Source organism: Anas platyrhynchos, chromosome 5, assembly GCF_047663525.1.
Source record: "Anas platyrhynchos isolate ZD024472 breed Pekin duck chromosome 5, IASCAAS_PekinDuck_T2T, whole genome shotgun sequence".
Classification (NCBI taxonomy): Eukaryota; Metazoa; Chordata; class Aves; order Anseriformes; family Anatidae; genus Anas; species Anas platyrhynchos.
In genome coordinates, this window is record NC_092591.1 from 37396339 (window position 1) to 37423022 (window position 26684).

The 26684-nt window shown below is 50.2% G+C and overlaps 2 protein-coding genes and 1 long non-coding RNA gene across 18 annotated transcripts in view; 1 reads left to right on the plus strand and 2 right to left on the minus strand.

Annotated features, from left to right (window-relative positions):
• Positions 1 to 1748: 1748 nt before the first annotated feature.
• Positions 1749 to 8038, minus strand: LOC119717004 (uncharacterized). Of its 2 annotated transcripts, XR_011809715.1 has the most exons (3): positions 5245 to 8038; positions 4496 to 4688; positions 1749 to 2782 (listed from the first exon to the last, which is right to left on the minus strand). It is a non-coding gene; the product is annotated as an uncharacterized lncRNA (long non-coding RNA). The 2 variants fall into 2 exon arrangements; XR_011809714.1 differs by having other exon boundaries at positions 4496 to 8038.
• A 357-nt stretch (positions 8039 to 8395) lies between these two features.
• ZFP36L1 (ZFP36 ring finger protein like 1) lies at positions 8396 to 11729 on the plus strand. Its single transcript, XM_038179267.2, has 2 exons — positions 8396 to 8644; positions 9183 to 11729. Exons 1-2 carry the CDS (start codon positions 8588 to 8590, stop codon positions 10131 to 10133), a joined length of 1008 nt encoding a protein of 335 aa, XP_038035195.1. The 5' UTR covers positions 8396 to 8587; the 3' UTR covers positions 10134 to 11729.
• RAD51B (RAD51 paralog B) overlaps positions 10876 to 26684 on the minus strand; it is a 474920-nt gene continuing 459111 nt past the window's right edge. For 13 of the 15 annotated variants that reach the window (XM_072038849.1, XM_072038848.1, XM_027457965.3 and 10 more), the window contains 2 exons: positions 23500 to 23698; positions 10876 to 19791 (listed from right to left, as the gene is read on the minus strand). In XM_072038849.1, coding sequence (XP_071894950.1) covers positions 19677 to 19791; positions 23500 to 23698 — 314 coding nt within the window. In that variant the 3' untranslated portion in view covers positions 10876 to 19676. The remainder of the gene's footprint in view (positions 19792 to 23499; positions 23699 to 26684) is intronic. The other 2 variants (XR_011809709.1, XM_072038850.1) reach the window with 1 other exon arrangement.

Genomic DNA, 26684 nt, shown 5'->3' on the forward strand with positions numbered 1-26684 from the left:
CGTTCAAAGCAGCCAGGCAGACAGGGACTGCGAGGTGCGACCAGGCTATGAGACGACTATTCATCATGCTGATCCAGGCCCCAGATCATTTCTGAGCAACTCCTGAACAGTCTTGGCCCATGCCACTGCTGACCCCTACAAGCTAACTTCTAATTCAGAACAAGAGGCTTGCCCAATTTCATCTGAAATGGCTTGTTTTGGCTTCTGTGTAAGCTGAACTTTCTCCGTCATTGTGGTTTGGTTTCCTAGTTTAGTTAGAAGCTTCTGGAGTGTCTCCCAGCTCTGTCTAACTATGCCTGAATTTACAATAAATAATGCTCCACTGGTAGCTAATGTTGTTGCCTTGTTAGTCATTTGTGTTTTGAAACAGTACTAGGAGGGCTGCCTTCATCCCCACCACACGTGGCCCCACCACCCCCTCCCCAGCAAGCTTTTCTTACCCTGCTGGCCACTTACTTCTCGTGGATTCCCCCCCTCCCATCAGCTCTGACCCACTTTTAATCCATGACAGGACATTTCAACCCATGGCTGCCAAGTGTATTTCACTCTTGGAAGAGCCTTTATCAAAAACCCCTTTGAAAGCCTGTGTTTACAATGGTCCCTACTTCTTTCTGACCAGCTTTTTCAGAAACCCAAAGAAGTCAACTGACTAGAGGGGCATGATTTAGACTCACAAAAAATGAGTTCATTTATTATCACCGTATCCTTCCCACTTACTTTGGATGCTGCTTTTGCTCAGCAGTTCTGTTTTTCCCGTTCCTGTTTTGCTCCCCCACAGGGCAGAGTTCAGACATGGGGCAGTTTCTGGGACTTGCCTTCACTCCTGCTGCAGCCTCCACTGCTGCCTCCCATCCCAGCACACGCCAGCTTGGAGCCAGACGCTTTGCACAACCTCTTGTCCATGCACTGCTCCTTCCTCTGTGGTCTCTGTTTGCCCAGAAGCCCTGTTATGCTCAGTCCAGCCTTTCTAAAAAATGCAGCTGCTCCCTGGTGGGGGGCAGGAGTGCGGGCGCCAGGGCTCTTCCCTTCCCACAGTGGGGAGCAGCAGCGGGGCTGGTGATGGAGATGAGGGATGCTGGACCCATGGCTGTGCCAACATGCATTGTGTCTTTGGGAAAAAACTCATGTAGTTCGTAGGGCCAGGCGGAGCAAAACCCCATCACCAGAATGGGTGGCTATGGGGGGAGCACAGGTCTCAGAAGTGGAAGGGTCAGGGTGTCCCCAGGATGGAGGTGGGTTGATTGGGTCACTGCAATTGCCTGAGCTAAAAGCCAGGCACTGCACATACGGCTCGGGGTCTAGAGGTAGTTTGGCTTCCCAACCTACCTGCGAAATGCTACAAAGGGCTCTGAGAGGCTCCCAAAAGCACTGTGGGAGCACCAGAGGCTGCGCAGGAGGTTTCTTGCACCATCTACAGGAGACCGCAACGGGAATTTCACCGCTGGCTTCCGGAGGAGCAGAGCTGGGCAAGCACATGATACCTCCAAAATCCAAGTTCAAATGTATAAATTTACCATATCTAACACCTCCCTGAAATCCAAACAGACTCGATTACATTCTCTCTCATTCTCTTAATGAATCAGTAATTATATTGAAGAACACTATTATTTGTTTGGCATGACCTATATAAACCCGACCTGTGGAGCGCATAGTTGGTGCAGTGCCAGTGCTCTGTGCCCTGTGTATTATTACCTTATAAACATAACCATTGTTTGAATTTCAGATCAAAACAAACCGAGCCACGTTGCTTGTCAGTTATTAGATATCTTTTTCCCAAATGCTCACCCAGACCGTATTACAATAACAATAATTATTATTACATACTTCCTTATTATATGTTTGTGCAGAGGTAGCACATTTGCCTTTTTCCCACACATTAGTAGCTTCTCCTGACTCTTATGATTCACTCCTGCTTATTTCTCAACGTCCATGAGCACTCTTTGCACTCCCAGCTGCATTTCGTCAAGACCTGCAGATTTACACAGAGATTCCCCATCCCGCATTGCACCAGTCCACAAAGGTTGCAACCGGTGCTGGGGCTTTGCTCCGTGAGGGAATATACAAACACGTAGCAAGACATGGACCCTGCCCCCAACAGCTTTATAAATATTTAACTTGGTCTGATAACGTGATAGGGGCTGATAATGTGATTTGGACACACTAAGACCCAGCCCTGCTTGGTATGGACATGGAGCCTCTGAGGGAAATTTGATGGGGGGTCTCAGACAGTGCACAGCAATGGTGCCCGCTTCCCTGAGCCACTGCTGTGGGCAGGCTGCGGGGTGGGATCCGCCTTCCTGAACTTGGGGTGTCCCAAAATTAGTTGTCAAGTTCTGAGCAAGTTGCCCATCTGCCTTTACAGTCACAGAAGAGAAGTGGGCACTCAGCTCCAGAGTGAGTCAGCCCTTCTCAAGATAAATGCTGAAGATAGTCGAGGTGAATCACACACTAGAGGTGCCTATTTGTCTCTATTGACTATGCAAGAAGCCTGTCCGACTAATTAGGTTTAGACACCTAACTTTTAGGCACCTAAACTCAGGAGAGAGGAAACCCAGCCTCATGGAGGTTCTTTGTTCCAGGCGGGACAAAGGAGACAATGGGAGGCTCCCTGGAAATGCCCTCCCAGATGTGGGTCTGACCAAAGCCCTGTGGACGAATCTGCAGCGCCTGGCCTCTTCTGCGTCTTCGTGCAGCTCCTGGGGGCACGGCCGGGTGCTCCAGCAGTACCCAGCTGGCAGAGATGAAAGCACGTTCCCCGCTGTGGTCTGGATGAGGCAACGGTCTTGTGGGAAAAGATGTAATAGTGGAACCGAAGGCGGTATCGTAATGTGTTCACAGAAGTCAGGAGGAGCAAAAATGAGAAAAAAAGAAAAGGAGGCTTAACCCTTGATTCCTGCCTGGTACTAAAAGTATGTTTTGATGGGATGGGATGGGATAGGATAGGCAGGGAAGTAAGCTGCCTCACTGATGCAAATATCTCACTGAGCTGTGAAATGTGTGGAGTACAACCACTGTGTTTGAAAACAAGGCTGTGACAAGTTCCACCGTGAAGGGGCAAAGTGGAATTTTTCAGAGGTTTATAGCCAGGCCTATTGGAGGTGAACTGCTGCCAGCACAGCAAGCAGCACGTTTAGACACCAGCACTGCATGGCTGACAAAGGTGAGATCTCGAAGAGGTTTTGACCTTCTCCTTAAAATAAATAAATAAATAAATAATAATGTGAAAGCATTTAGTCCTAGCACATTCTTTCAGGGGAGACAATATCATGGAAACATTCCACCAGTTGATGTCTGCTGAATAAATCAGCAGCCAGCTCCAGCTGGAAACTGGCATGGGCGACCAGGAGTGGCTGTGCTGCTGCATTATCGCGCTGGTGCGTACAGGCTTGCAAGCGTGGAAGCAGGGTTTGAAAACAATCCTGAAGTTGTGCTGTTTGCTGCGATCTACGCCTTCCCATTTCCAGGATCGCTTCTGGTTCATGCACTAACCACCCTATTGATACAAAGGGCAATTGCCGGTTCGACTTGCAGCAGGTGTGGGCTGCTTTTTTTCCCCCGGACACTGCCAACAGCCTCTCTCAAGCTTCCGGCACTCCCCTTGATCTGAACGCCAAAGCGCTGGGAGAGAGCCGGTGTCTCTGCCCCAGCAGGCCGGGCCTGCAGACGAGGCGGGGCCGCAGCGCGCTGCGGGACGCTGTGTGCCACCACCAGCCCCACAGCTGGGACTCGGGGGGCAGTGGGATGGGGGCTGACCCCAGCACCTTCACCAGCCACCACCAGGCAGCACCCACCTGGATCATGCTCTTTTCTCCCACCCCTCAAAACTGCCTTCTTCTGCATCCATCTGTGCCCCAGCCCCATGGAGCTTGGCACCAGCCTGGCTGCAGCCGCAGGGCCCCGAGGTGGTCGTGGCAGGCAGCAAAACACCAGCATGGGCTTGCTGTGCATTAACCACATTAGTATTTCCACTGGAAATTACAGCTCGGATCCATTAAGTTCAGCCAATTTCCTTACCCTGCATCTGCTGAGAGGACACCTTTGCTTTTTCCCCTGCAGTACCTTGTCAGTGCCACCAGCGCTAAACTCGTGACCCTTCCTCAGGAGGCCACACACTACATCCACCTCCCGCCTTTTCCTCCCTTCACACCCAAACAGTAGCCCAGTATCCGAGCCACTGAGGAAGAGAAAGCCCTCCTGACGAACAACCAAATCAGATCCAAACCCCACTACTAATTAGCAAAGAAGTCCTGTAATTGAGCTCATCCTGGACGGTCCTTAAGTCATTCACACGTGTAAAGTCGGGAGGATTAAGGGCTCATAATATTTGCCTGGCCCTGTTGCTACCAATTCCAGCAAAAATAATGGAGCTAGCTTCTTGGGTTTCACGCCACCACAAAACACACACATGCACACACTCCCTCTTTTACGGATGTTTACAAACGCGAGCAGCCAGGAATCTCGCTCGGGTTGCTTCCCACCACCCTAGCACACTTGCCTGTATCTCTGCGCGTCTGCTGTCCCACCAGGGAGCTGGTTGTGTCCCCTCTGCTTGGCAGCAGGAGGAGGCCACGCTGCCCCAGGTGCCGGCAGCCCTGGCAGAGGGCGTCCCTACACCCTGTGGTTTCCAGCTCCGGCCATTCACACCTCCCAGTGGCAACCCGGAGATGTTCCACAGGCGGAGCACAAGGCTAAAATAAAAGGAAGGATTAAAAAGTTAGGGGCAGGCGACAAAGGGCAGGCGCAGAATAGCCACGCTGACATCCGCCTACTCCACCTTAAGGGCCACAGCGTCTGGAAGGTGCCTGGAGTTGACACAGCCTGCGGGCAGCAGAAGAAAGGCACTGCTGCACCTCCACCTCCAGAGGCACGGCCAACAAAAATAGCACCTGACCCACAAGATACGAACAGCCACTGCACAAGGCTTCGGCTCCTCTTGCACCCCCAGCAGAAATAAGGGTGGGAGGTTTGTCCTGCCCCTAGCTGCCCCGCACTGGAGGAAGACACGTCTGTGGTATAAGATACACCCACATACCCCTGGCCCCCACAGCAGAGGGAAAACCCCTCACCCCTACAAAACTCCCTTTCTGTGCCATGGAAGCACTTCCCTTTCCTAGCTTGAGACCTTGGAAAGAGGCCAAGGTGGGAACAAACCAAACCAAGCCTTGTTTTCAACCATTCCGACTTTTCTGTACTTGTGCTGTTTTTCAGTAACCCCTGCTCGGCTCAGACCCCCATAATTCCTACTGGTGTGTGGCTCCAGGTGAAGGCATGTGGAGGCATCTCAAGGCAGCGATATTCTCCTGTAGCTACGGGAGCCGTACCATCACCAGACGGACCTGTGACAAAGCTGGCGCTTGCGTTCAGTTTATATGTGGTGCCCCATGTAACCTCTTATTACCCCAAGGGGGAGTTCAGCTGAGTGAAGAGCACAGCCACCCCGTGGGACTCTTCTCCAGCTTCTCGCAGAGGCCAGAACGGGAAGCTGAGCCCAGTGGCCCAGGCACGAGACAGCGCTGACCTCTACTTCCCAGCGTGGAGCTTCTCCTGCCCGGCCTGGACACCTCCACACTGTGCCGCGAGAGCCACGCGTGCGAGGCCCACCTCCAGCCAGCACAGGGTACGCAGCTCCACCTGCACGGTGGGAGCGTTGGCTGCCCCAGTGAGGCCTCCCGCTGATGTCCGCAGGCCCACGAAAAGCAGGAGATGACAGGAAAAGGTGTGTCTGGCTGCAGCAGCGCCATGAGCTGCTGGGAGGTAAAGTGGCTCAGTGTGCGGGAGCAAGGGTTCGGGTCAGCCCCTGCCAGCGCCTCAGGGGCTTCTGCGAGGCTCCTCACACAACCCATGCTCCAGAGGAGTCCATTAGGGTTTGATGGAGTACAGAGCGCAAGGACAGGCCAGGACTATGTAAAAATAACTGTACTGGGTCAGATCAAGAGTCTGTTTTAGCCTTCCTCTTACCGCCAAAATCAGTCAATACTCAGGGGAAAGTGCAGGGGGATGACAGAGCAGTACTTCACTGGGCATTGTCCAGCGACACACAGTTCAGGTCTGCCTTTGGCTTTAGTAAACCTCCAGGGACTTTTCCTCCATAAATTTGTCAAATTGCTTTTTTGACCCCGTTTATACTTTTGACCTCCACAGCATCATGTGCCAATGAGCCCACAGCTTCGTGCACGCGCGATTTGAAGAAGTACTTCTTTAAACCTCCCGGCTTGTCGTTTTCATTTGCAGTCCCCTAGTCTGTTCCCCATTTTCGGGCCGTTCTGGCGTATGCCAGCTCCAATTTTGGAAAGCAGTTTATAACTGCTCGGCTGGATGCGTGCATGGACCAGGACCCTTATCTGTGTCTATTCTGAGACAAGTTTAGCATCTGCCTGCACCAGAACTGGGGAGTGAGAATGCTACAGATGCTGCTCCTGTGCTGAAGAGGGACTTGGGTCGGGCTCAGAAGCCCTGGACATTTATTGCCGTTCCCTGGGCCCAGCAGTAGTGTCCCAGCTGGAACATGCCCCACACAGGGTGGCTAATGAGCATGGCATGCATTCATTCACTTTTTCAGTAACCTCCTTTAATAATTTACTTTCATTTATTCATTTACCTATCTTTATTCATTTCCATTTATCAAAGTTCTTGCAGGGCTCTGGCAGAAGGTGCAAGGCTCTGATTTTTCATTCCTCCAGTCGGTGTGAATTCATGCCCACACAAATTCCCACTTTGGCCTGGAGGGCTCTGACTTTTAGCCACGAGGTGGGGCGAGCAGCTAAATTCCTGCTCTGAGCATGTGCGCGCTGAATGCAAAGCAGACCACCACGGAGTCAGGTTTTGACAAGCTAAATCACTGGAAAAAATTCCTTCTCGGCTTCGGCGTTCGCTGCTCGATGCGTGGAAATGCGCGACCTCAAACCCCAAGTTTCCAAAACATACGCACGCGTGGGGCGAGCGAATATGCACATTTCAGCACAAGAGGGAGCAGGGAGGAAGCCGAGAAAAAGAAAAAAACAAAAACGGCTCAGAGCAACTCAGTAGTGAAATAGTTATCTCGGCCGGCTTTCTCGGTAACTCTTGGAAAGTCCCCGAAATGACGTTTCTAACCTAACAATTAAAATGGGTTTAATTATAGAGAGGCTCGGAGCCCTGGGAACAAGCACCATCTACAGAATCAGTAAACAACTGCAGAAAATAATAGACTGGTCTCTCCCCTGGTTACTCCTCGCTTCTGGCCAAGGCGAAAGAAAAGAAACTAGAAAGAGAAGGAAATTCGAGGAACCTGATTGCTCTCCCTAAGTAAATAATAAAAAAAAAAAAAAGGAAAGAAAGAAAGAAAGAAAGGACTCTGGCATAGCCAGAGCCCGTGGGCGTTCCTCTCCTTGGTTGTTTTGGCCGTTCTCGAAGAGCGAAGGAGGGGAAAAAGCTCAGCCGCCAGTTCAAAGTCCGGCTCCCGAGACTCTAAAGCAAACAGCGGAGGAAGCGGATGAGTTGCTTCAAGTCCTCAAGGCGCTGGCCGCTGGGTCCCTGCGGGGGCCGGGAGGGACCCACGGCAGGGGGACCCCGGCAAGGGGCCCCTCGCCCCCCCAGCCCCTCGGCCGCCTCGGAGGGCAGCCGCCGTGGCGCTGAGGCAGCCTGCTATCAGGAAGCCTTGAGACGTTTGGCTTTTTTTACACCGAAACTACCCCCGTCCTCCTCCCCCCCCCTCACCCCCCCGCCATATCAATATCGGTATGAATCACACTGTGCCGACTGAAATCTGGAACAGATTACTTGCTCAGAGACACAGTCTTTTTTTTTTTTCAGTTTTACAACTCAAAGAGGGGACTGGCAGGAGAGAGCATACGGGGAGAAGAGAGGCAGAGCGCACCGAGCACCCTTCTAAAACCGCCTTTTAGCAACTTCGGGAAGGCGGCTGCGAGCTCGCTCCCCGCGCAGAGCCCGGCACAAAGCGAGCCCGGGGCTGCCGGGGGCCCCCAGCTGCAGGGGCGGGCGCCGCGGGACTTGCGCGGCTTTTGCGCGGGGCCGCGCGTTGCACTTGCACGCGCACACACACACACACACACACACACACACACACACGCGGGCACGCGCACACACGCGCGCAGCAGCCGCGCACAGCCGCGTCCGGGGCGGGGAGGGGAGCGCTGCCCGCAGGGGCTGTTCTGGAAGGGACGCGCTCTTTTTTTTTTTTTCCTTTTCTTTTTTTTTTTTTTTTCCCCTCCCTTCCCCCTCCCATCTTCTTCACCCCCCCGCTCCCTCCCCCGAGAAGTTTTTTTTTTTTTTTTCTGGGCCTGCCCGCCCGGGTGATTCAGACGCGGTGTCAATCACCCTGCCCTCCTCCTCCTCCTCCCCTTCCTCCCGCCGCCGGCTCCTCCTCCCGGGGTAAGTCGGAAAACTTTATAAGTTGAGCTTTTTGCCCGAGCCCGCTGGAAGCGGCGAGCGGGCGCGGCGGGCTGGTGGCGGCAGCGGAGGCAGCGCTAGCAGCAGCGGGGGGAGGCAGCGCTGGAGGCTGCGAGCTGGAGGCTGCGCCTTACCCACACCGCGACTCCTTCCACTTGCCTGCCGCCGCCCCTGCCGCTTCCCCCCTCGCTCGCCGAAGATGTCCACAGCCCTGGTGTCGCCCACCATCTTCGACCTGAGCGAAGTTTTATGCAAGGTAAACGCGCCGGCTGGCCGCGCTCCGGGTTGGCGCCTGCAGGGGCTCTCTGCGCTTTTTTTTTTTTTTTTTTGCTTTACTTTTTATCCTTTTTTTTTTTTTTTTTTTTTTTTTTGCGTTTTCCTCCTTACTTTCCCCGGCCGGGCGGGGCTCAGCCCGGGCCCCTCTCCCTGCTCCCCGCTTCGGGGCCGGGCAGGGCAGGGCCGGGGCCGGGCGGGGGCCGAGCTGCTGCCGCCGCCCGCTGCAGCGTGCCCGGGCGGGGAGCAGCGAGCAGGGCTGGGAGCAGCCCGAGCCCTCGGCGCCTTCCCCCCGGGGGGCTCCTCCCGCAGCAGCCGCCCCCACGGTGGTCGTAGGGGCGGCTCGGGGTTTGCTTTGCTCTTAGCAGGCGGGCGGGACGTGCAGGGGGCTGTGCTGTGCTGTGCTGTGCCGTGCTGTGCCGCCGAGGCTGAGCCCTCCGAGGGCTCCCGGCGTCGCCTCCCGTCCGGGGAGAGTTGCGTTGAGGCGGTGGCAGTGACCGGTGCTTGCTTTCTGCCCGCAGAGCAACAAGATGCTGAATTACAGCCCCTCGGGTGTCAGCGGGTGCCTGCTGGACAGGAAGGCGGTGGGCACCCCGGCCGGCGGGGGTTTCCCTAGGAGGCACTCTGTCACCCTGCCCAACTCCAAGTTCCACCAGAACCAGCTCCTCAGCAGCCTGAAAGGGGAGCCCGCGCCCATGCTGGGCCCCCGGGAAAGCCGCTTTCGGGACCGCTCCTTCTCCGAGGGCGGCGAGCGCCTGCTGCAGCAGAAGCAGCCCGGGGGCCAGGTCAACTCCAGCCGCTACAAGACGGAGCTGTGCCGCCCCTTCGAGGAGAACGGCGCCTGCAAGTACGGCGACAAGTGCCAGTTCGCCCACGGCATCCACGAGCTGCGCAGCCTCACCCGCCACCCCAAGTACAAGACCGAGCTCTGCCGCACCTTCCACACCATCGGCTTCTGCCCCTACGGGCCGCGCTGCCACTTCATCCACAACGCCGAGGAGCGCCGTGCCGTGGCGGGCGGCCGGGAGCCCGCCGTCACTGACAGACCCCGCCTTCAGCACAGCTTCAGCTTCGCAGGCTTCCCCAGCACTGCTGCCAGCGGGCTGCTGGACAGCCCCACTTCCATCACCCCGCCGCCCATGCTGAGCGCCGACGACCTGCTGGGCTCCCCCACCCTGCCTGACTGCGCCAGCAACCCCTTCACCTTCTCCAGCCAGGAGCTGGTCAGTCTCTTCGCCCCCAGCATGGGGGTGCAGGTGCCCAGCGGGAGCTCCCCCACCACGTTCTTGTTCAGGCCCATGTCCGAGTCCCCCAACTTGTTTGACTCGCCGCCCAGTCCTCAGGACTCCCTCTCTGACCAGGAGGGCTATCTGAGCAGCTCCAGCAGCAGCCACAGCGGCTCAGATTCCCCTATCCTGGACACCTCAAGACGTCTTCCCATCTTCAGCAGACTCTCCATCTCCGACGACTAATCTGGGGTTTCCTCTTGCTCCCCCCCACCTCTATTACGATGTTAAGCTGAACTCCCCCGGCCCCGTAGTCGGAGCTGGATGTTAACGTGTCCACCTGCCTGTCGTAGACCCACTGGCTTAAACCTTAAGTGCCAAATTTACGATGAAAAGCAATAACGTTTACAAAAATTAGTGCCTTTTAATGCTTTCACTGTGACTGTATTACCTCTCCAGCTGCAGAGGGCACCAGCAGCTCTGTGCACTTCCAGATGTGCAGGAAATGTCCGGATCCAGCTCCCTCCACTGGCTGCATACTGCATCGCCCTCTCCCAGTCCCTTCCCGACTGGCCAGCTCCCGCTAGGCTGCAGGCACGTGGGCAGGCGTTAACATCCAGCGCGCTCTCCCCCCTTACAGACTCATCTTGCCTGGATCCACTCAGGTCTGCGGGAAGACAAGCTGAGAACGGACAAAGATTGTAACACGAGTGGGACTTCGACTGGGAGGAAAACGAGCAAATGAAAAAAAAAAAAAACAAAATGAAAAAAAAAAGAGATGGGACTATGAGAGACTCGATTTTGGTGCTAAAAGTTTCCCCGTGTATTCATGTGACATCTTAAAAACAAATAAAGAAATAGAGGGGGTGGGGCTGACGGAAGTCATTCCACACACACAAGTTTGTGTAAACAAAGTTCCAGTAGACATAGCTTTAATGGTTTTTGCTCTAGAGTACTTTAGACCTATCTTAGAGCACTCACGCCAAGCTTTTTATTATTTTTTTTTCTGGGTTTTTAATTTTGTATAACTTCAGAAATTGGAGAGCAAATTTTGCTTGTCACTGCACAACAATATAAAAAAGCTTATTTAACTTATCAAAACGTATTTATTGCCGAAACCTATGCTTTTTTGTTAATTTTGTTCATATTTATCGGGATGATGAATCCATAGAATATATTCTTTTATGTTTAAATTATGATCTTCCATATTAATCTTAAGATTGTGAAGTGTCTTTTCCTTTTTTTTTCCCCACAGTTTAATATATTATACTACAATGACATTTTTTTGTAACTTTACACTTTTTTTGGTTATTTTATTTTAAAAAATGAAAAATTAATTTAAAAAAAATGCAAAAACTGTGTTTGGATTATTTATTTTAGAATTCCCTTCCTCCCCCCCTTTTTTTTTTTTGTGTTGGACTGCAAATTGAGTTCATGTGCTTCTTTGCCTTTCCTCTTCTCTTCCCCTCCCCTGGGTCTTGCCTGTGTGGGCTTTAGAATGTACATACCTGAGCTCTGTTGCGAGACAGCGTGGGAGGAAGACCTTTTTCTTCCTCTTTCTGTATAGTTTCTTCAAGGAGAAAAGCCTTGGGCTCAAAGTGCCTATCTGAAGACATTCCAAATACAGTTTGTCTTTGCGTTTTCTGTATTCCAAGTTTGGAGTTTTCCTTGCCGAGGTGAACGGGACTGGCACAAAGAGAATAATGAATGTAATTTTTTTCCCCTGTTACTGTTCACTACATTGCTTTTTCTTCCTCTTTGTGTGAGTTTATTTAAAAGAGAATCTCTTTTGTAACGACTGTTTGCAGTTTAAATCAATAAACCCCAAGTTTTTTCAAGAAACTGACAAGTGAAGCTGGTTTTACTTGCAAAAATCGAGGCGATGGTTTTAGAGAACCACTCAAATGCAGCTACTTCTCTCCTTTTCACCCCTGCGATGCCCACCACGTGCTCAGGCACCCTTTGCACCTCACTGATGGAGCTGGTCGGCCCCATCAAGCACATGGGTGTGCAGGTCAATGTCAGTGAGCACCTGGTGTGGCTTGTCCCATGGCCTCTAACCCTCTCTGTCTCTTAGGGAGTCCTCCCCCCATCCTGAGTTGCTCAGTCAGTTCCGCAAACTTCTTTTTGGTTGGTGTGGCTCAAACTTTGGACTGGCTTTTGTTCCTGCTGTGAGGAGCAGCCCCTTTCCCCTGGAGGACAGCCTGTGCTGTCCTGTGAGAGGTTCTAGGGCGATGCTGAACTGTGAGTTTACCAAACATCAGGCCCAGCTTGTTAGTGGTGTTGGGCCTTTGTGGCAGAGTGGCTGTCTGGCATTTTGCAAGGGGGAAGGATGTGGGCCCCCAGCAAAGTCTCAGTGTGTGTACGAGTGATCATGCAGTGGCACTCAGGGCCCCATAGCTGCTGGAACATCCGTCACCAATCCCAGAAACATCCCAGAAAACAATCCCTGTAACCTGTGTTTTTATTTAGGGACACTTCTTTGCCAGTGCTGCTCACGGTGCCCTTCTTGTTTTCTTCACCTTTGAGCTTTCCTCTGGAGAAAGCTTGGTGCTCTTCATCTGAAGCTGTTCCAGCTCTCTTCCAAATCAGGGGTGGAATATTGCTGCCGAACCACGGCTTGCTCAGTTGTCTTGACATGCCTCAACGTTAAGGAGAGACGTTTCCTAATTCAAGTTGGAAAAGTTCCTGCAAAACAAAAGCTGCAGGATACCTCAAGGCTTACACCGACATACCTTCCCTGCTGCTGGCTTTGTGCAACGCTCTTTCTTGTGTGGTCTGGCAATAAAGGCGAGTTAGGTGGAGGAAAGATGGTGGAAGAAGAGCGTGGCTGGTAGGAGCTGGTTCCCATGAGCAGTACAAAAGCTGCACGGGGAGTTTTCTTGGCAGATGCTGATGTAACTAGCGCACAGCATGCAAGAGAAGAGCCTTGGGCACAGCCCCGGTGCTGCTCAGCGGTCTCCATATACCTCCTGCGAGTGAAAGCAGCCAGGCCCCACGTGAGAGATGTGCCCCTGCCTGGAAGACCCGTGCCCAGCTGCAGCAAGTGCCCAGGCCTGCCTCCTTCCCAGCTGCTGGGAGCAGAGCCGTCGGCCCCTGACGAGCCAGGCATATCTGATCTGGAGAGGATCCCACGCCTGTCATGGGTGTGCATGTGGGGCTTGAAACTGTTCGCTTCCTCTTTGGACTTTCTGTGCAGCTCTTCAAACAAATAGTCTTTGCCCAGTTAATAATTTATGAAGAAAATAGCTGTATTAGTCGCAGGGTGCTATTGGTAAGACAAGCAACTGGGAAGCTGTGCTGAAAGTAGGTCTTTGCTCATGGTACTCATATACTTCCCTTGTCTTTCTAGGGCACTGGTTCTGGGATGCCAGCACTGTTTTTCTTTTATGAGCTTATCAATGATAAATGCTCTGTCACTTGATGTTTTGCTTTTTGAAACTAACCTTGAGCTAGGCCACATGGGGAACAGAGAAGAGCTGAGCAGGCAGTATCAGAAGTTTACTTTCTGTAATAGTTTATAAGAGAGAGTGTGTACATGAGAGCCTCCAGCAACGTGGGGATTTGCCTGATCATTGGCATTCATGGTGGCTCGGGTATGTGGCAGCAGCTAGTCCGGCTGTGCTGTGGATGAGTTGTCTGTGCTATTTCTCCTAAGGTTAGCATGTTTCCCCTAGCAGTTGGCCGTGTGTTTGTAATACCCTATCCAAGGCTCGGAAGAGTGAACAGCCTTTCGTGGAAAGGTGGTTTCGAGGGGCACATTCCTCTGACTTGAGGGCTCGGCCATGCTCTGGCTCATTAATTTATTGCACAGGACTCTCAGAGTGGCCAGGATGAAGGGCCTGGCCCATGTGCTGGCACGGTTGGTCCTGAAGTGCCTGGTGTCTGAGGGCAGAGAGAAGCACCCATGAGGATGAGATACCTCTTATCCCACATGCGGTGGCACGGCAGTGGGTGCCTTGGTATACTTTTCAGGTTGCACTTACAGCTCTTACTGCAGGACAGGGGGATCCTGCAGTGGCTCTGGCTTCATGGATGGCTCATGTGCTTCATGGATGCTCCCTGTGTTCTCCTGGTGAGAAACTTGGGTCCATGCCTTCAGGCTGCAGGCATTAGCTATTATTTTTTTGGCCTTGGAGTCAGGTGACTCTAGAGCTATCCACCTTCAACACGTCTGGCTGTCTTTGGAAATTGCAGTCAGCACGTACGGCTGCCGTTGCCAGCTGCCTCTGTCAGGAGGAACACAGTGACTTTGATCTGCAGAGCTCCAGGTGGCTCAGATCCCACTCCAGTAGCTGCCTCCCTCCTTCCTAATTCTTACACAGCTGAAGGTGTCCCAGTGACTACACCATCTACTCCCTTGCTATGGGCCAGTTGTGGCTTTTTTACCAAAACATCTTTAGTTTTGCAGCTGGGGACTGCAGAAACTGAGGCCTTCTTATTTCCCAAATGCCTCTGTAGCTGAGGGGTGCAAAGAAAATAGGCTTACTTTGCTGTTGTTGTTTTTGAAGGTAATTGGGAACATTGCAGTCTGGTTTAGGCCAACCCTTACTTCAAACCACTTATAGATAGGTTTGTGGTGTGCCAGGGTTGCAAGTAACAGTAAAACACTATTTTAAAAAAGCCTGAAATGCTCAAATTTTCTGGTCCTGACAGAATTTGCCCTATTGGCATAATAGTGAAATTGAGAGGGGAGGCAGAGAGGCAAGAGCTAGTAGAGAAACTGAGACGAGTGGAAATACACCTGGAAGACTGTTAAAAGCTGGCCTGGACTTCCAGTCCGTATGGCTCCTGCACAAGGAGGGCATGGTCTGAAAAGGGGCCGGGGAGCTGCTGTTGTGAACCACACAGGGAAAACCAGGCCGTGCCAGGCCAAGATGTGGCAGTGGGACAGGAATTGAAGGGGTCATGGTTGGAGATGGGGAGCAGGGGAAGAGCTAGAGATCAGGTCCACACAACACGGGGCTGGAAGGGTGAGAGAAGCCATACTGCCTTGAGGCTGGAGGCTCAGCTGCTGGTGGTTGGATGCATGAACACTGATAACTGCATCTCTCCAGTGGGCCTCAGAAACAGCAGTGTTAGGCAAAGGCCTGGATAGCATTGCTGACTGGATGCTATCTGATGAGCATGCCCAAGGATATGAATGAGCAGTAAGATGCAGTAATACATGTGAAAACCACAGCGTGCCCTTTACACTTGCTAATTACTACAATTTGTGTGGCCGGCGCTGGGGAAATCCGGCCTGTGCTCGAGTCTGGAGCAAGAGGCATTTGGAGGCTGCGAAGGAAAGAGGTGCACGGCCAGCGTATGCCCAGACATGGCTCCAGCATGGTCCTGGGACCAGGAATGCCAGGAAGGATCATGAGAGTTGCTCGGCAGGGACTCTGCAAACATCTTCTGGGAACCTGCAGAACAGCGCCCTGTGCTTGGGGCTGTGCTCAGCCCAAAACGTTAGAAGATGATTCTGGCGGGTGATGTAAAATGTCCTTTGTCTGGAGACTCTGGCCCATGAAGCAATGCCTGTTCCTCACAAAGCTTGCACTTATTCCCTAGAATACTTCCAGAAAAAAAAAAAAAAAAAAGAAAAAGAAAAAAAAAGAAAGAAAGAAAGAAAAAAAAAGTTCCTCTAAGACACCCTAAACCAATACCTGCTGTGACTAAGCCCTGTGGGCAGCTCCGCAGCTGATTTATATCCTCCCCCTCCAAAGCGAAGGGGTTAGAGTGGAAACAGACGCTGCGTTAAACATAGCCGAGGGCACCCAGCAGCACAATTCTGCAATAAAGCGGGGAGGAAACGGGACTATGGGGCGGCTGCTGCCAGGCATGACGCGGTTTCGTGTTTCCTCGTAGGCAGAACAGACCTCCTTTTGGCTGGTGCAGCTTTATGGGCTCGGTTGGGTTTATTATCCTGCAAATGTTTTGAATTCCACATCTTAATTTCCAGAGAGGCTTTTCTTAACTTTTTTTTTTTTTTTTTTTTTTTTTTTTTTTTTTTTTTTTTTTTTTTTTTCCCTGGTTTTGATTTTTTACTACCGCTGCCTTAACCTCTTCTTTTCAACTGGGTTTCTTTCAGAAAACTGCCATTTTCTGAGCAAACAGAGGACCGGCATTCTCCCTGCCTGGGCTTCAGCTGCAAATTAATCTCTTTTCATAGTTTCATTTTATGTCCGCCCACTAACCCCACCGCATTAACTCAGTCAACACATGGAAGTGAAATTTTTCCATGCGGGATCCTGTGGGTTGTGAGGCTGTGTGCAACACGTGACTGCCAGCTCCAGAGTTTTCTTGCACCTCTGGGTGGAAGGAAGTTCCCTCATCCCCCACATGTTCCAGCGGTTTTTGGTGCGATGTGAAAGGCCAGTTTTTAGTGCAACCCTTCTGTCTCCCCAGGGTTTATCTCCCTCCTGGAGAGGACAGCAAGTGCAAGTAATAACAATGCTGACAAAGATGGGCAGAGTCCCTTTGGCCCATGTAGAAGATGTATTTTATACTTCTACGTGATTCCTTTCACGTGAAAGCCTGGGAGGACTCAAGTATTTTGGGCACTTGGTGAGTATAACTGTACCTATTCCCCAGGTTGAAGAACCCGCAAGATACACAACTGCTAAGTGAAGGGGATTGTCTGGGAGTGGCATGGGATCAGAGGAAGAGCTGCAAAAATAATTTAGGGCTCCCGATACTTTTTCTCCTGTCTTAGTCTCCAGGCAACAGCAAATATTTCTTCTGAATGCTCTGGATGAGCAGATGCCAACGTTGATTCACAGGAAAAGGATGTAGCCACGCAAGCCATAGAAATGTTGTTTGGGATAGTAGCCACGGCCCCTAAGGAGACATTAAACTATATGGAACAAACACCAATGAAGTTATTTCTTGAAGCTCTTGCTGTGTTTGCTATAAAGAGATTTCTCAAGCAGTCTAATGTGGGAGCCATCGTGGTTTGCCCTGATTATAGCTACAGTGAGAGAATATACCGTGTTCTCAGCTCCGGAGATGCTGCAAGGGATCTGGGACACTAGCAAAGTCCTGGCTTACTAAGCCATTGAAGTCACAAGAAACAAAGAAAGGTTATGTCCAAGGCCAACATGAGAGAGTAAAAGGTGCAAAGGTGCACTTCTGCTTGGAAAAGAGACAGTACTAAAAATATGCAAAGAGGTTGCCTGCTTATTTTCTCTTGGCCTCAGGTCTTGTGTGCTATGCTTACAATAAACCCTATTTTCCCCATGACCTATACATTTATCAGGGGACTGAAAAGCTACAAACAAATCTAATTCACCCTCTCTTGAGGCTGCACAGCCAAAACAGCTAGGAGAACTGCAGAAAATTATTTTCCTCTAAATTTAGGTGGTGCGGCTTTGGATTCATAGACTGAATCTGCTGACCAAGATATTTTCCTTCTTCTGGCACTTTTCTGACCAGCAAAACACTTTATATGTGAATGAAAACAGAACTGGAAATGTTTCTAAACCATCTGAAAGTTTGTTTCTAAAGCTAGCAGCCTGGGAGAACCTGAGGGCAGGCAGCTGGAGAAGGCCAGCGGTCTCGTGATGGAGGCTGGAGACAGGCGGCCCGTGGGGTTATCAGCGTATCATCCAGGTTGGCAGGGATTTCTAGTGAGTCACCTAGACCTTCACTCTTAACTATGACAGGACTGATCTCATTATCCCCAAACCACCTCTCCGGCACAGACAGTTGACTTGTGTTAGCCTTGAATGTCTCCAGCACCGATGCTTCCACAGCGGTCCCATGTCAGAGTGGTTCACCGCCCAGGCTGTTCTAACTTCTCTTTAATTTAACCTAATATTTAACCCGAATGTCTCCTCGTGAGGTTTACAGCCATTAACTTCTTGCCCCATCCCCTTTGGCTAATAAGACTAGAGCCCAGCTTCTAGATAAAGTCCCCGCTGTACTCTTCATCAGCCTGGTCTCAGGGAATCTGCTTCCCCAAACCTTTCCACTGCTCTCTTCCCGTGTCTCTTCCATGCACAGGGTATCCTAAACCCACCCTTGTACTTTCATTTTCATCCTGATTCTGCTCTCATTGATGCTGTTCTTCCTCTGTTTTTGTTTGTTTCTTTGTTTGTTTGTTTTTGTTTTGTTTTGTTTGATATTTTTTTTTTGGAAATTCTTGGGAATTTATCTCTGCTGAGCTGCATGTGTGGGAATGCATGTAGGAATATGTAGCTCTGATTGGAGTGCCATGCTCCAAGGCAGACAGGATCCTTGGGCAGCTGCCCCTCTGTCAGGCATTCAGAAGAAGCTCTGCTCCTGCCCTTCAGCTTTCCTTCCTGAAGGAGAAGTGCTCATCCTTGTCCCCAGGGAACACAGGCTTTTAAACATGAGTCGAGTTGTTTCCACTTATCATTAACTTAGTTTACATAAATTACAGCACTTAACAGTGGCCATAAAATTATCCAGCCCTAAAAAAAATCAGCTGTAGATTTTGGCCCTGTGACCGCACTGATCAGCTCACTTCCAAAGGGCGAGTGTGTAGGGGAAGAAGAAGCAGTCCATTTTCATCACAAACGTTCATCTCCCTTTTGTGGCAGCAGCTGGCTTGCTTGCTGTCCTGGTGTTGGTCCTCAGGCCTCTTGCTGTGAGCTCCACAGTTCTGAATTGCTCTGCCAAGCCCTTGCAATTTAAGCTGTCCAGCGTTTCTCACCAGTGGCCACCACTGTGGAGTGAAGTTCTGCCCTGAGAAAGAGGAGGTGGTGATCCTCACTCTGGGATGCTGGATCACTCTGGGTCTAAATCTGGTGCAGACTCTTGGCTTGTCATACTTCGCACTCCAAGAGCTTGGCTGGTGATACTTACATCCTCTGACAATCCTTGTAGGAAGCCTCATCAAAACTGGTGTAAAAATATGGATGACCCACAGAATGTTTACTAAGTCACCTCTATCTGCTCTTTCAATATTTTTTTCTAATTCAGCATATGACTATGTTGTCACATGCAACATGATTAGCAATTATAACCACTTAGGCTGATAAAACTACAGGCAATTAAGCCTCGAATACCACAAAAGGCGGGAGCAAGGCATGGGTGAGCAACGTCAGAGGGCGTGAGATGGGGTTCTCAGTTCAGATCAGATACAAAGTGCATTTGATGCTTTCTCTACAGGACAGACAGCAGGGAACACAAGATGGGCTTCAAAATGTGCAAGTCATCACAGCAATAAACTCAGCAAAGTGACAGACAGCAGCCTGTCTGGGGTGGGTTCCAGCTGTGGAAGCCCACCCAGCTCCTCCAGCATGTCCAAATGGGGAGCTCTGCTCCTGCCTGGTGCCCCCCCAGCTCTGCCTCCCTCCTTCTTTGCACAGCCAGCATCTCCTCTCCTCCATGTGCTGAAAAGCTCGCAATGAGTTACTTTCTAAAAGGCCTGAAGAAGTTCAAAGGCTACGCTGAGTTCATCTCCTCTGGGGGATGGAAAAACCCAACGCCCTTGCGTTGCTCTGAGTGCCGTCCTACCCAGCCTCTCACCGCTCTTCACAGGGCTGCGGGCTTGTACAGTTTGTACACACTGCCTTTGTCAGCTCAAGATTTTGCTGCCACATAAACTGCTGCTCTTTTCACACAGGTGCTATACTTCCCTACTGGGTCCTGGAGGACGTATTTGGGTAGTGAAATGGGCTTTTTATTCATTGGCATATCGAAAACTGATAGACAGCAGACTTTAATATTATAATTTCTATAATCAGGGTTTTTAAAATGTACTTTTTCCACCTTTCTTCTGGTATGTGGAGATAAATTGTGAATAGGCCAGAGCTGACAGAAGCGTGGGTCACTTCAGTTTTAGCTTGTCTGTTGCGTGTAGTCCCTCTGGTGGGATTGAGACTGATCTGTTCTTCCCCATGACCGAAAGTGAGGGATGGTCAGGAATCCAGCCTGCCTGGTTTCCCAGTTCCATCTAAGTGAAAAATAAGAAGTACATAAGAAAAAAAATCAATGATGATGAAAAAGCAAAATCTAGGTAAAGGCAAGATACAAACTCCCTTTCAGTGCTCCTTGACTCACAGAACTGGTCCTGAGCTGTTATCATTTGGTCTGCCAATAGCACAAACCACAATATCCAATGTGAAGTAGAATGGGAGGAGGGGAAGAAACCACAGCTTGGCTCTGAGCATCCGATCAGTGGGAAAAACAGTGCTGGTGGGGGCTGGGGGCTCCAAATCCAGCCGAGGACCTCTAGCCCATGGGCTCTGCTGGATTTCAGGTGCTTCCCAACTAGAGCAGGGAATGAGGGACTGGCAGAAAACCAGCTCCAGAAAGTGGCTGTACTTTGTCTAGCTCTGAATAGCTGTTTCTGGTCCTGCTTTTTCCAGTTTTGAAAAAGGTCTGGAAAGACCTGGAAAAGAAAAGTCTGGAAAGGGAGAAGAAAAAAAAATAAGAAAAAAAAAGAGGAAGAGAAGAGAAGAGAAGAGAAGAGAAGAGAAGAGAAGAGAAGAGAAGAGAAGAGAAGAGAAGAGAAGAGAAGAGAAGAGAAGAGAAGAGAAGAGAAGAGAAGAGAAGAGAAGAGAAGAGAAGAGAAGAGAAGAGAAGAGAAGAGAAGAGAAGAGAAGAGAAGAGAAGAGAAGAGGAAAAGAAAAGAAAAAAGAAAAGAAAAGAAAAGAAAAGAAAAGAAAAGAAAAGAAAAGAAAAGAAAAGAAAAGAAAAGAAAAGAAAAGAAAAGAAAAGAAAAGAAAAGAAAAGAAGAGTGAAACTGAGATCAGGAAAAGGAATACAAAGTCCCAAACAAACATGTTTGTGATAGAGGAAATGGATTTTTGAACCCTTGCGATGTTTGGTCTTTCGGGTTGTCAGCAATCTGTTGCGTGCTGAACACACAGGACAGTGTGGTGGAAATACCTATGAAGCAGAGGCAGCCTTATCAAGGTACTGTACCAGGAAATGCACCGCTTTCATGGCACCTCGTGCACGATACTATGGTTAAACCCAACAGTACGCCTCATCATAACATGTGCCTTATCAACCTCACTATCTGATGACAACAGCAGCCCTCAAGAGACCAGACTGACATCATTCAAAACCTCAGTAGTTCAGAGCTCAAGCTGAAGTCTGTAGCTAGGCTACTCGCTGTGCTGGACTCTGTTGATCTGCTTGTACTGAACTTGCAGACGCTTTGCTGCAGGAAGAGGAATATAAAAATCAAGCCCAAACAGCTTTTTCAAAATGCTTCTTACAGACAGACAATCATGCTATTTAGCAAATGAATGCAGTAAGGAAGAGGTTTTTGTCCTTGGCAAGTAGAAAAACTCCGGTCCACAGCTTTCCACAACTTTGAGAGTGGGAGAAAAGCCCAAACCAAAACACCGTCACTGCCTGAAACAGGAGAGAAGTGGTGATTTGGTACCGAGCCCCATTCCCAACTGACCCAGCTGTAGCTGTGTCTGGCTGTGAGGTTTGGGATCATCCCACACCAGACATGGGATAGCTGTCAATCCAGCCGGATCTCTGCATCCTCAGACCCTAATCTTTGCCATGGGTGGTTCATGGTTGCACTGTCTCTCCTCATTTGGCTTCTGCTGGTTCACCATGGCAAACCATGCTGGCTCTGGCCTCCTGGCCTCATCTCTTTAATTTAAGATGAGGGGAATTTCAGCAATCACAAAAATAAGAAACAGAAAATAGACTAGGCTTTGCTTGTGAAATATTCAGCAGACTGCTCTGGTTTTAATTTGCTCTCCCTGTCCTGGGTTCTTCAAAACACCTTCTCTCATTTACGTCAGCACAGATTTACCACACCCCACTTATTTCAGACCTGGATAGCACCATGGAAAAAGATTACCAGCCTTTCGGAGCTGCAGCTTTATGTCTCAGACAAAAGAAGATCATATGGGGCCATATTCGTCTGTGAACTGCCTTCACACAGCAACTAGCACAAGTGAGCCTGCTCCTGCTTGGAGTTTGCAATGCCACAAATTTGTTCTGAAAACAAATGCTTTTCTTTTTTTCCTTTTTTTTTTTTTCAGATTGCTAGACGAGCTTTCAGAGGGAAATGAAGCCGGATTTAAACACTGAATGCATGCATAGCAACAAGAGGAGGGCCATCCAGCACAAGGATGCTAAGTGTCCCTTTACAGCCCCCATTGAGGCCCAGCACAACCTCCTGGGGCGATGCAGGGCACAAGTGGGCCAGGCCATGCTGTGACCCAGGGCAGTGGAGCACGCCTCCCCCTGCCCACACTGTGCTCTGGAGCATTTTGAGATGTCCAAATTTGTCACTGGGATCTGGGGAACTAAGAAGGGCGGCAGGATTCAGGAGCTACCAGCGTGACCAAGCTCTCTGCTGGTGCCACTTCTTGCTGTGTGGAAAAGTGAGGTGGCATGGGGACCGTGGCCACTGGTCCTGCGCTGTACTTTTTGGTCAATCTGCCCGAACAAAGCGAATCCACTGAGAGAACAGCAGAAAAGCCTGGTTCAAACTGATGCCTCTGTGGATGCCTTTTTGGTGTCTCCCACACTGCCCCAGCTGCTCAGGACAGGAGGCAGGATTAGTGCCGCTCTGAAGGGCTGCATGCAGGCACCACCTATGAGCCCGGTGGGAGCTGGCTCAGAGAAGATGCCTTCACCTTGCAGGGCAGTATCTGCATCCTCACTGTGTATCTGCACCCTCACTGTGCTCTCACTGTGCTCGTAAATTGCTGGCTCCCTACCCTCCCATCACGGCTGTGCATCTCCAGTGGCGGTATGACTAACCCGTCAGGTTACAAGTGAGAGCTACCTCAGCAATGCGTAAAGGTTTTGTTGTTGTTGCAGAGTGTGGCACACTGAGAATATGTGCATGGGAACCACCTGGTGCATGACTGCTTTTTTCGCACCCTTGAATGCAAGTACAACAGAGTGGGGGAGAGCTGACACGTATCAAAGGTGTCTCCTAGCCCTGCAAAAAGCAAAGCTGGAACTTCAAGGAAGAGATGCTCTGAACACTTGCCATAGTAAGGCTGGCCCTTTATACTCCTATAAAGCTTTACTGCTGCCAAAGGAGGAAGGGGATTGAAAGCCACCCAACAAAAGAAAAAGAAAAAGAGATTTTTTTTTTTTTTTATAGTGGGCAAATAGGGAAAAATTGACTCAGTGAAGGCCTGGCTCAAGGGGAGGGCTGGAAAAGGGATCTGGTGGAAATAAAGCCCCTTCAGACAGAGCATTAGATAAACCCAGCTGTGTCACGGGACTGCGGGAAGCCTCCCAGAACAAGTGTAGGGAGCTTAAAGTGTTTCTTTGAAGCATACTGTTACTCTCTATTTTGTTGAACATACTTTGTGGTTTTTATGCACTTTGAGGAGCACTGAGAACGCAATGTGCCACAGGCAGAAGCTTAGAGCAAGACTTGATTTGAACACTGAATAATTTTAAAATGTCTTCTCCCACAGTAGTCTCTAAAATATTCCTCCTCTGAAGCAAGCTTGTTTTTTCTCTGCCTGACATCCCTGACACTTATCTGGCCCTGCTGTATTATTTCATTAGTGGTTTGGTTGATTTACTTTCATTATTGATAAAACTATCATAAAACATAAATGTTAAATAAACAACACACCAAGAGGTGGTTGAGATGGGGGTTTGTTAAGAAACACAGGTGGGGTTTTTCAGGTTTAGAGACAGCTCTGGTCTTGCTTACCTGAAGAGGAAAGGCTCTTGAATGGCTCTTGTGCAATATGCTGATGGTCTGAGTATCCACATCACAAACTCTCCATGACAATTGCCACCAATCGACCACTTGTTGGCTGTTTCCACAGAGCAGCCCAGGAATGAATGAGTCATGGAAACTGAATTCCCCTGTCCCCCGGCTGCCTCTCCGGGCCATCCCAAGGAGATGCCTTGGCAACAGAAGAGGGAAGTTAGCGCTGCTTTTTTTTTTTTTTTTCACGCTGTGAAACATTGATCAAACAAAGCTCTTTTTGCTTCCACCCATGCCAGGGCAGCGTTTGTCATGAGTGCCACCTGAATACATTTGCACTGAAAGAACAATCTCAAGTGGAACTGGGCACATTACTTCACGTAAATAATTGATTCTATGCTGCTTCAGGCCAACAAAAAACGCATTGTATTTGCAAATAGCTTCAGCAAAAAATACTTAGAAATATTGCCACACTTAAGTGCTGCAGTATCCAAATGCTGTTTTTCATTTTAGAATGATTTTTCAAGGGTTTGGTTATATTTTAGTAATTTCTAAGTGAAACAAAACTCTTGGAAAACAAAAACAAAAACAAAAAAAGGAAAGGAAAGAAAGAAAGAAAAGAAGAAAAAAAGAAAAAAACCGATCAGATTAAACATTTGGTGCTTTCCCGAATAGAGAGCTCCTAGTGCTAGTGGGGGGGGGGGGGGGGGGGGGGGGGGGGAAGAGAGAGAAGGTTCCATTTAATGAGGAAACCAAATTCTTTTTATTTGAGATCTGCCTGGAACAGTAATCAATTATGCACACAGCTCCACTACTCTGCAGCTCAAATATAAATACCAGTAAGCCCAAGCAGGGAGGTATTCAGAATTCCCCTTGAGGTATTTTCAAGTGAAAAAAGAAAAAGAAAAAAAAAAAAAAGTGAGTTTAAAAAGTTTGAAGGAGTTTCTTTCTTTACACTGTTAGTACACCGGGAGAAAGCAGTGCAAGGCTTTCCTTAGCCCCGGACCTTTCACTAGGAAGGCGTCTCTTTGCTTTTCCTTTTGTTAGACCTGCACACACAAGAAAGTAAACACAGCCTCGAAGCAGAGCTCGTGATGCAGCTGGGCCATAGCCGCTGGGATCCTGACCAGGTGGATCACCGCTGCTCCCACACCATGCCCTGTCCACGCTGCCTGCACGCCCCCAAAACCCACGCGGTGCTCCTCTGAGGTGCGTGCTTCATATCTCCTGCGAAATTGGAATGTGTCTTGGGGTTACAGCGAGATAGATGGACGCGGATCAAATGACTGCACCAAATACTTCCGTGCTGGAGCTTGTCCTGGCTCTTAATGCTGTGAGGGGATCTAGTTGTGCCAGAATATGAAGTGCTGATTTAGTGCTGAGTGACTCAGCACCCATCAGAGATTTTTAGCTCACATGCCTGTGACATGAGCTTGCACGGACGCACTCCAGTTGAACAAAGCAGCGTGGCCAGGAGATCTGTGGTGGTGGTCCCACCTCCCCTCCCCTCAGGGGGCTGCAGCAGCATGTGATGGCTGCTCCCACCTTACCTAGCTCCGATCCGCCCTCCTGCTATAGGCAGAAAACACCAGGGCAGGCTCCTTGCCTCCACCCCACTACCGCTGCCAACCAGGGCCACCCATGGCCACGGCAGGGGGACCATGGGGCAGGACAAGCAGGGGAAGCAGGGCACAAGGCTGAAGGGCGGCCTGGGGAGGCCGGGGTGCCTGCAGCCACCGCGCTTTGCACATCATCGCAGGGCAGGGCCCAGCCTGAAGGGCCTGCCTGCCGCAGCACGCCCCGTTCCCACCGGCTCGCCCCAGCACGAAGCCAGGCTGTCGAGAACGCGTCGTGCCGGGCGTTGTTAACCACACTTCCGCAGTGGTTTGTTTTGTTCCTGCTCTGCAGCACAGGCCCCGGGCTGCCGGGGCAGGGGCGGCGTGGGGACACCGTGCTTCTCTTGGCAGGATGCGTGGGCTGCCCTGACTCCGCTGTGACATACGCACTTGCGTTTCACATCTCTGATATTTAAGAGGGACACAAAGCTGCTGCCCCGATGAGCCACGGGGCTGCCGGATTAGGCCGAGGGCTCCCCTGGGAGCCCTCACCTGCTGGCGGCCAAGCCTGGGTGCTTCCCAAGGAGCCTCACAGGTGTTGTGCAAGGCTGCCACGTGGAGAGCGCTGGGAAAACAATGACTGAACCTGGGAGAGTGCAAGGAAAAGTGATGCAAACGTCTAGGGAATGACGCTCTGGGAATCGTTCTGATGGAAAGGGCAATGTGACTCCCCAGTTTTGCAACACTGCCCTTCAATGGGGTGTTATCCACCCACATTTCCAGATCCAGCAGACTTAGGCTGCTGCAATAAGCTTTCCTTTAGTCATATCTTGAATCCATCTGGAGATGGCAGCTACTGCAGAAACACAGCACTTGTTCTTGCACTTGTTCAGGGAGTCATCTTGGCAGCACATGATGACTCTCCCCTTACATACTGTCACAGCAGCTCTCATCAGGAGCTTCTGCACCACAGCCCCCTTGCTAGAAATGAGGAGGTCTCTGTAGGGAAATGAGGACACTGGAAACCACTGCCTCTGCCAGGATGAACCTGAATTTGCTGGTTTTCCAGGGCTCCTCCTAAAGCCAAATTTTGGAGATACTTAAGTTTTCTAGGACAGTATGTTTCTGCTCCTCAGAAGAAAGGAAGCATTAAAAAGGATTTCTGGAGGTGCCACACTTTTCCTTACTGAACTGGATACTTTCTTACTGCAGAAATTGAATGAATTTGTTAATTGCATTTTGGGTTATCCCAAACCTAAGGCTAGGTTTTCCTTTACTCGAGAAAAGGTAAGTAAGTGCAGTACCTCTGAATTCCTGACTAGCTAAGCAGAGTCAAAAGAAGCTCATACAAATAGTATTGTGGGCTGATGGTTACCATAAAGGACATGGGACTAGAGCTGGGCTCTGTTCTATGCACCAACTGGGACCAGTCTATAAAATGGATCAAATAATACCCAGCTCTCTAGAACACTTTGGAAGCATGTTGTGGTTTTGAATGTTTGTAGCTCCCCCTGTTAACCAAGCTCACAGATAAACTAGAACTGTTTGCTAAGTGAGTGCTAAAAGAAAACATTTTAGTTTTCTTTCACTGAAGTACTCAAGTTCAAATTGGATAAAATTTGTTTTGTT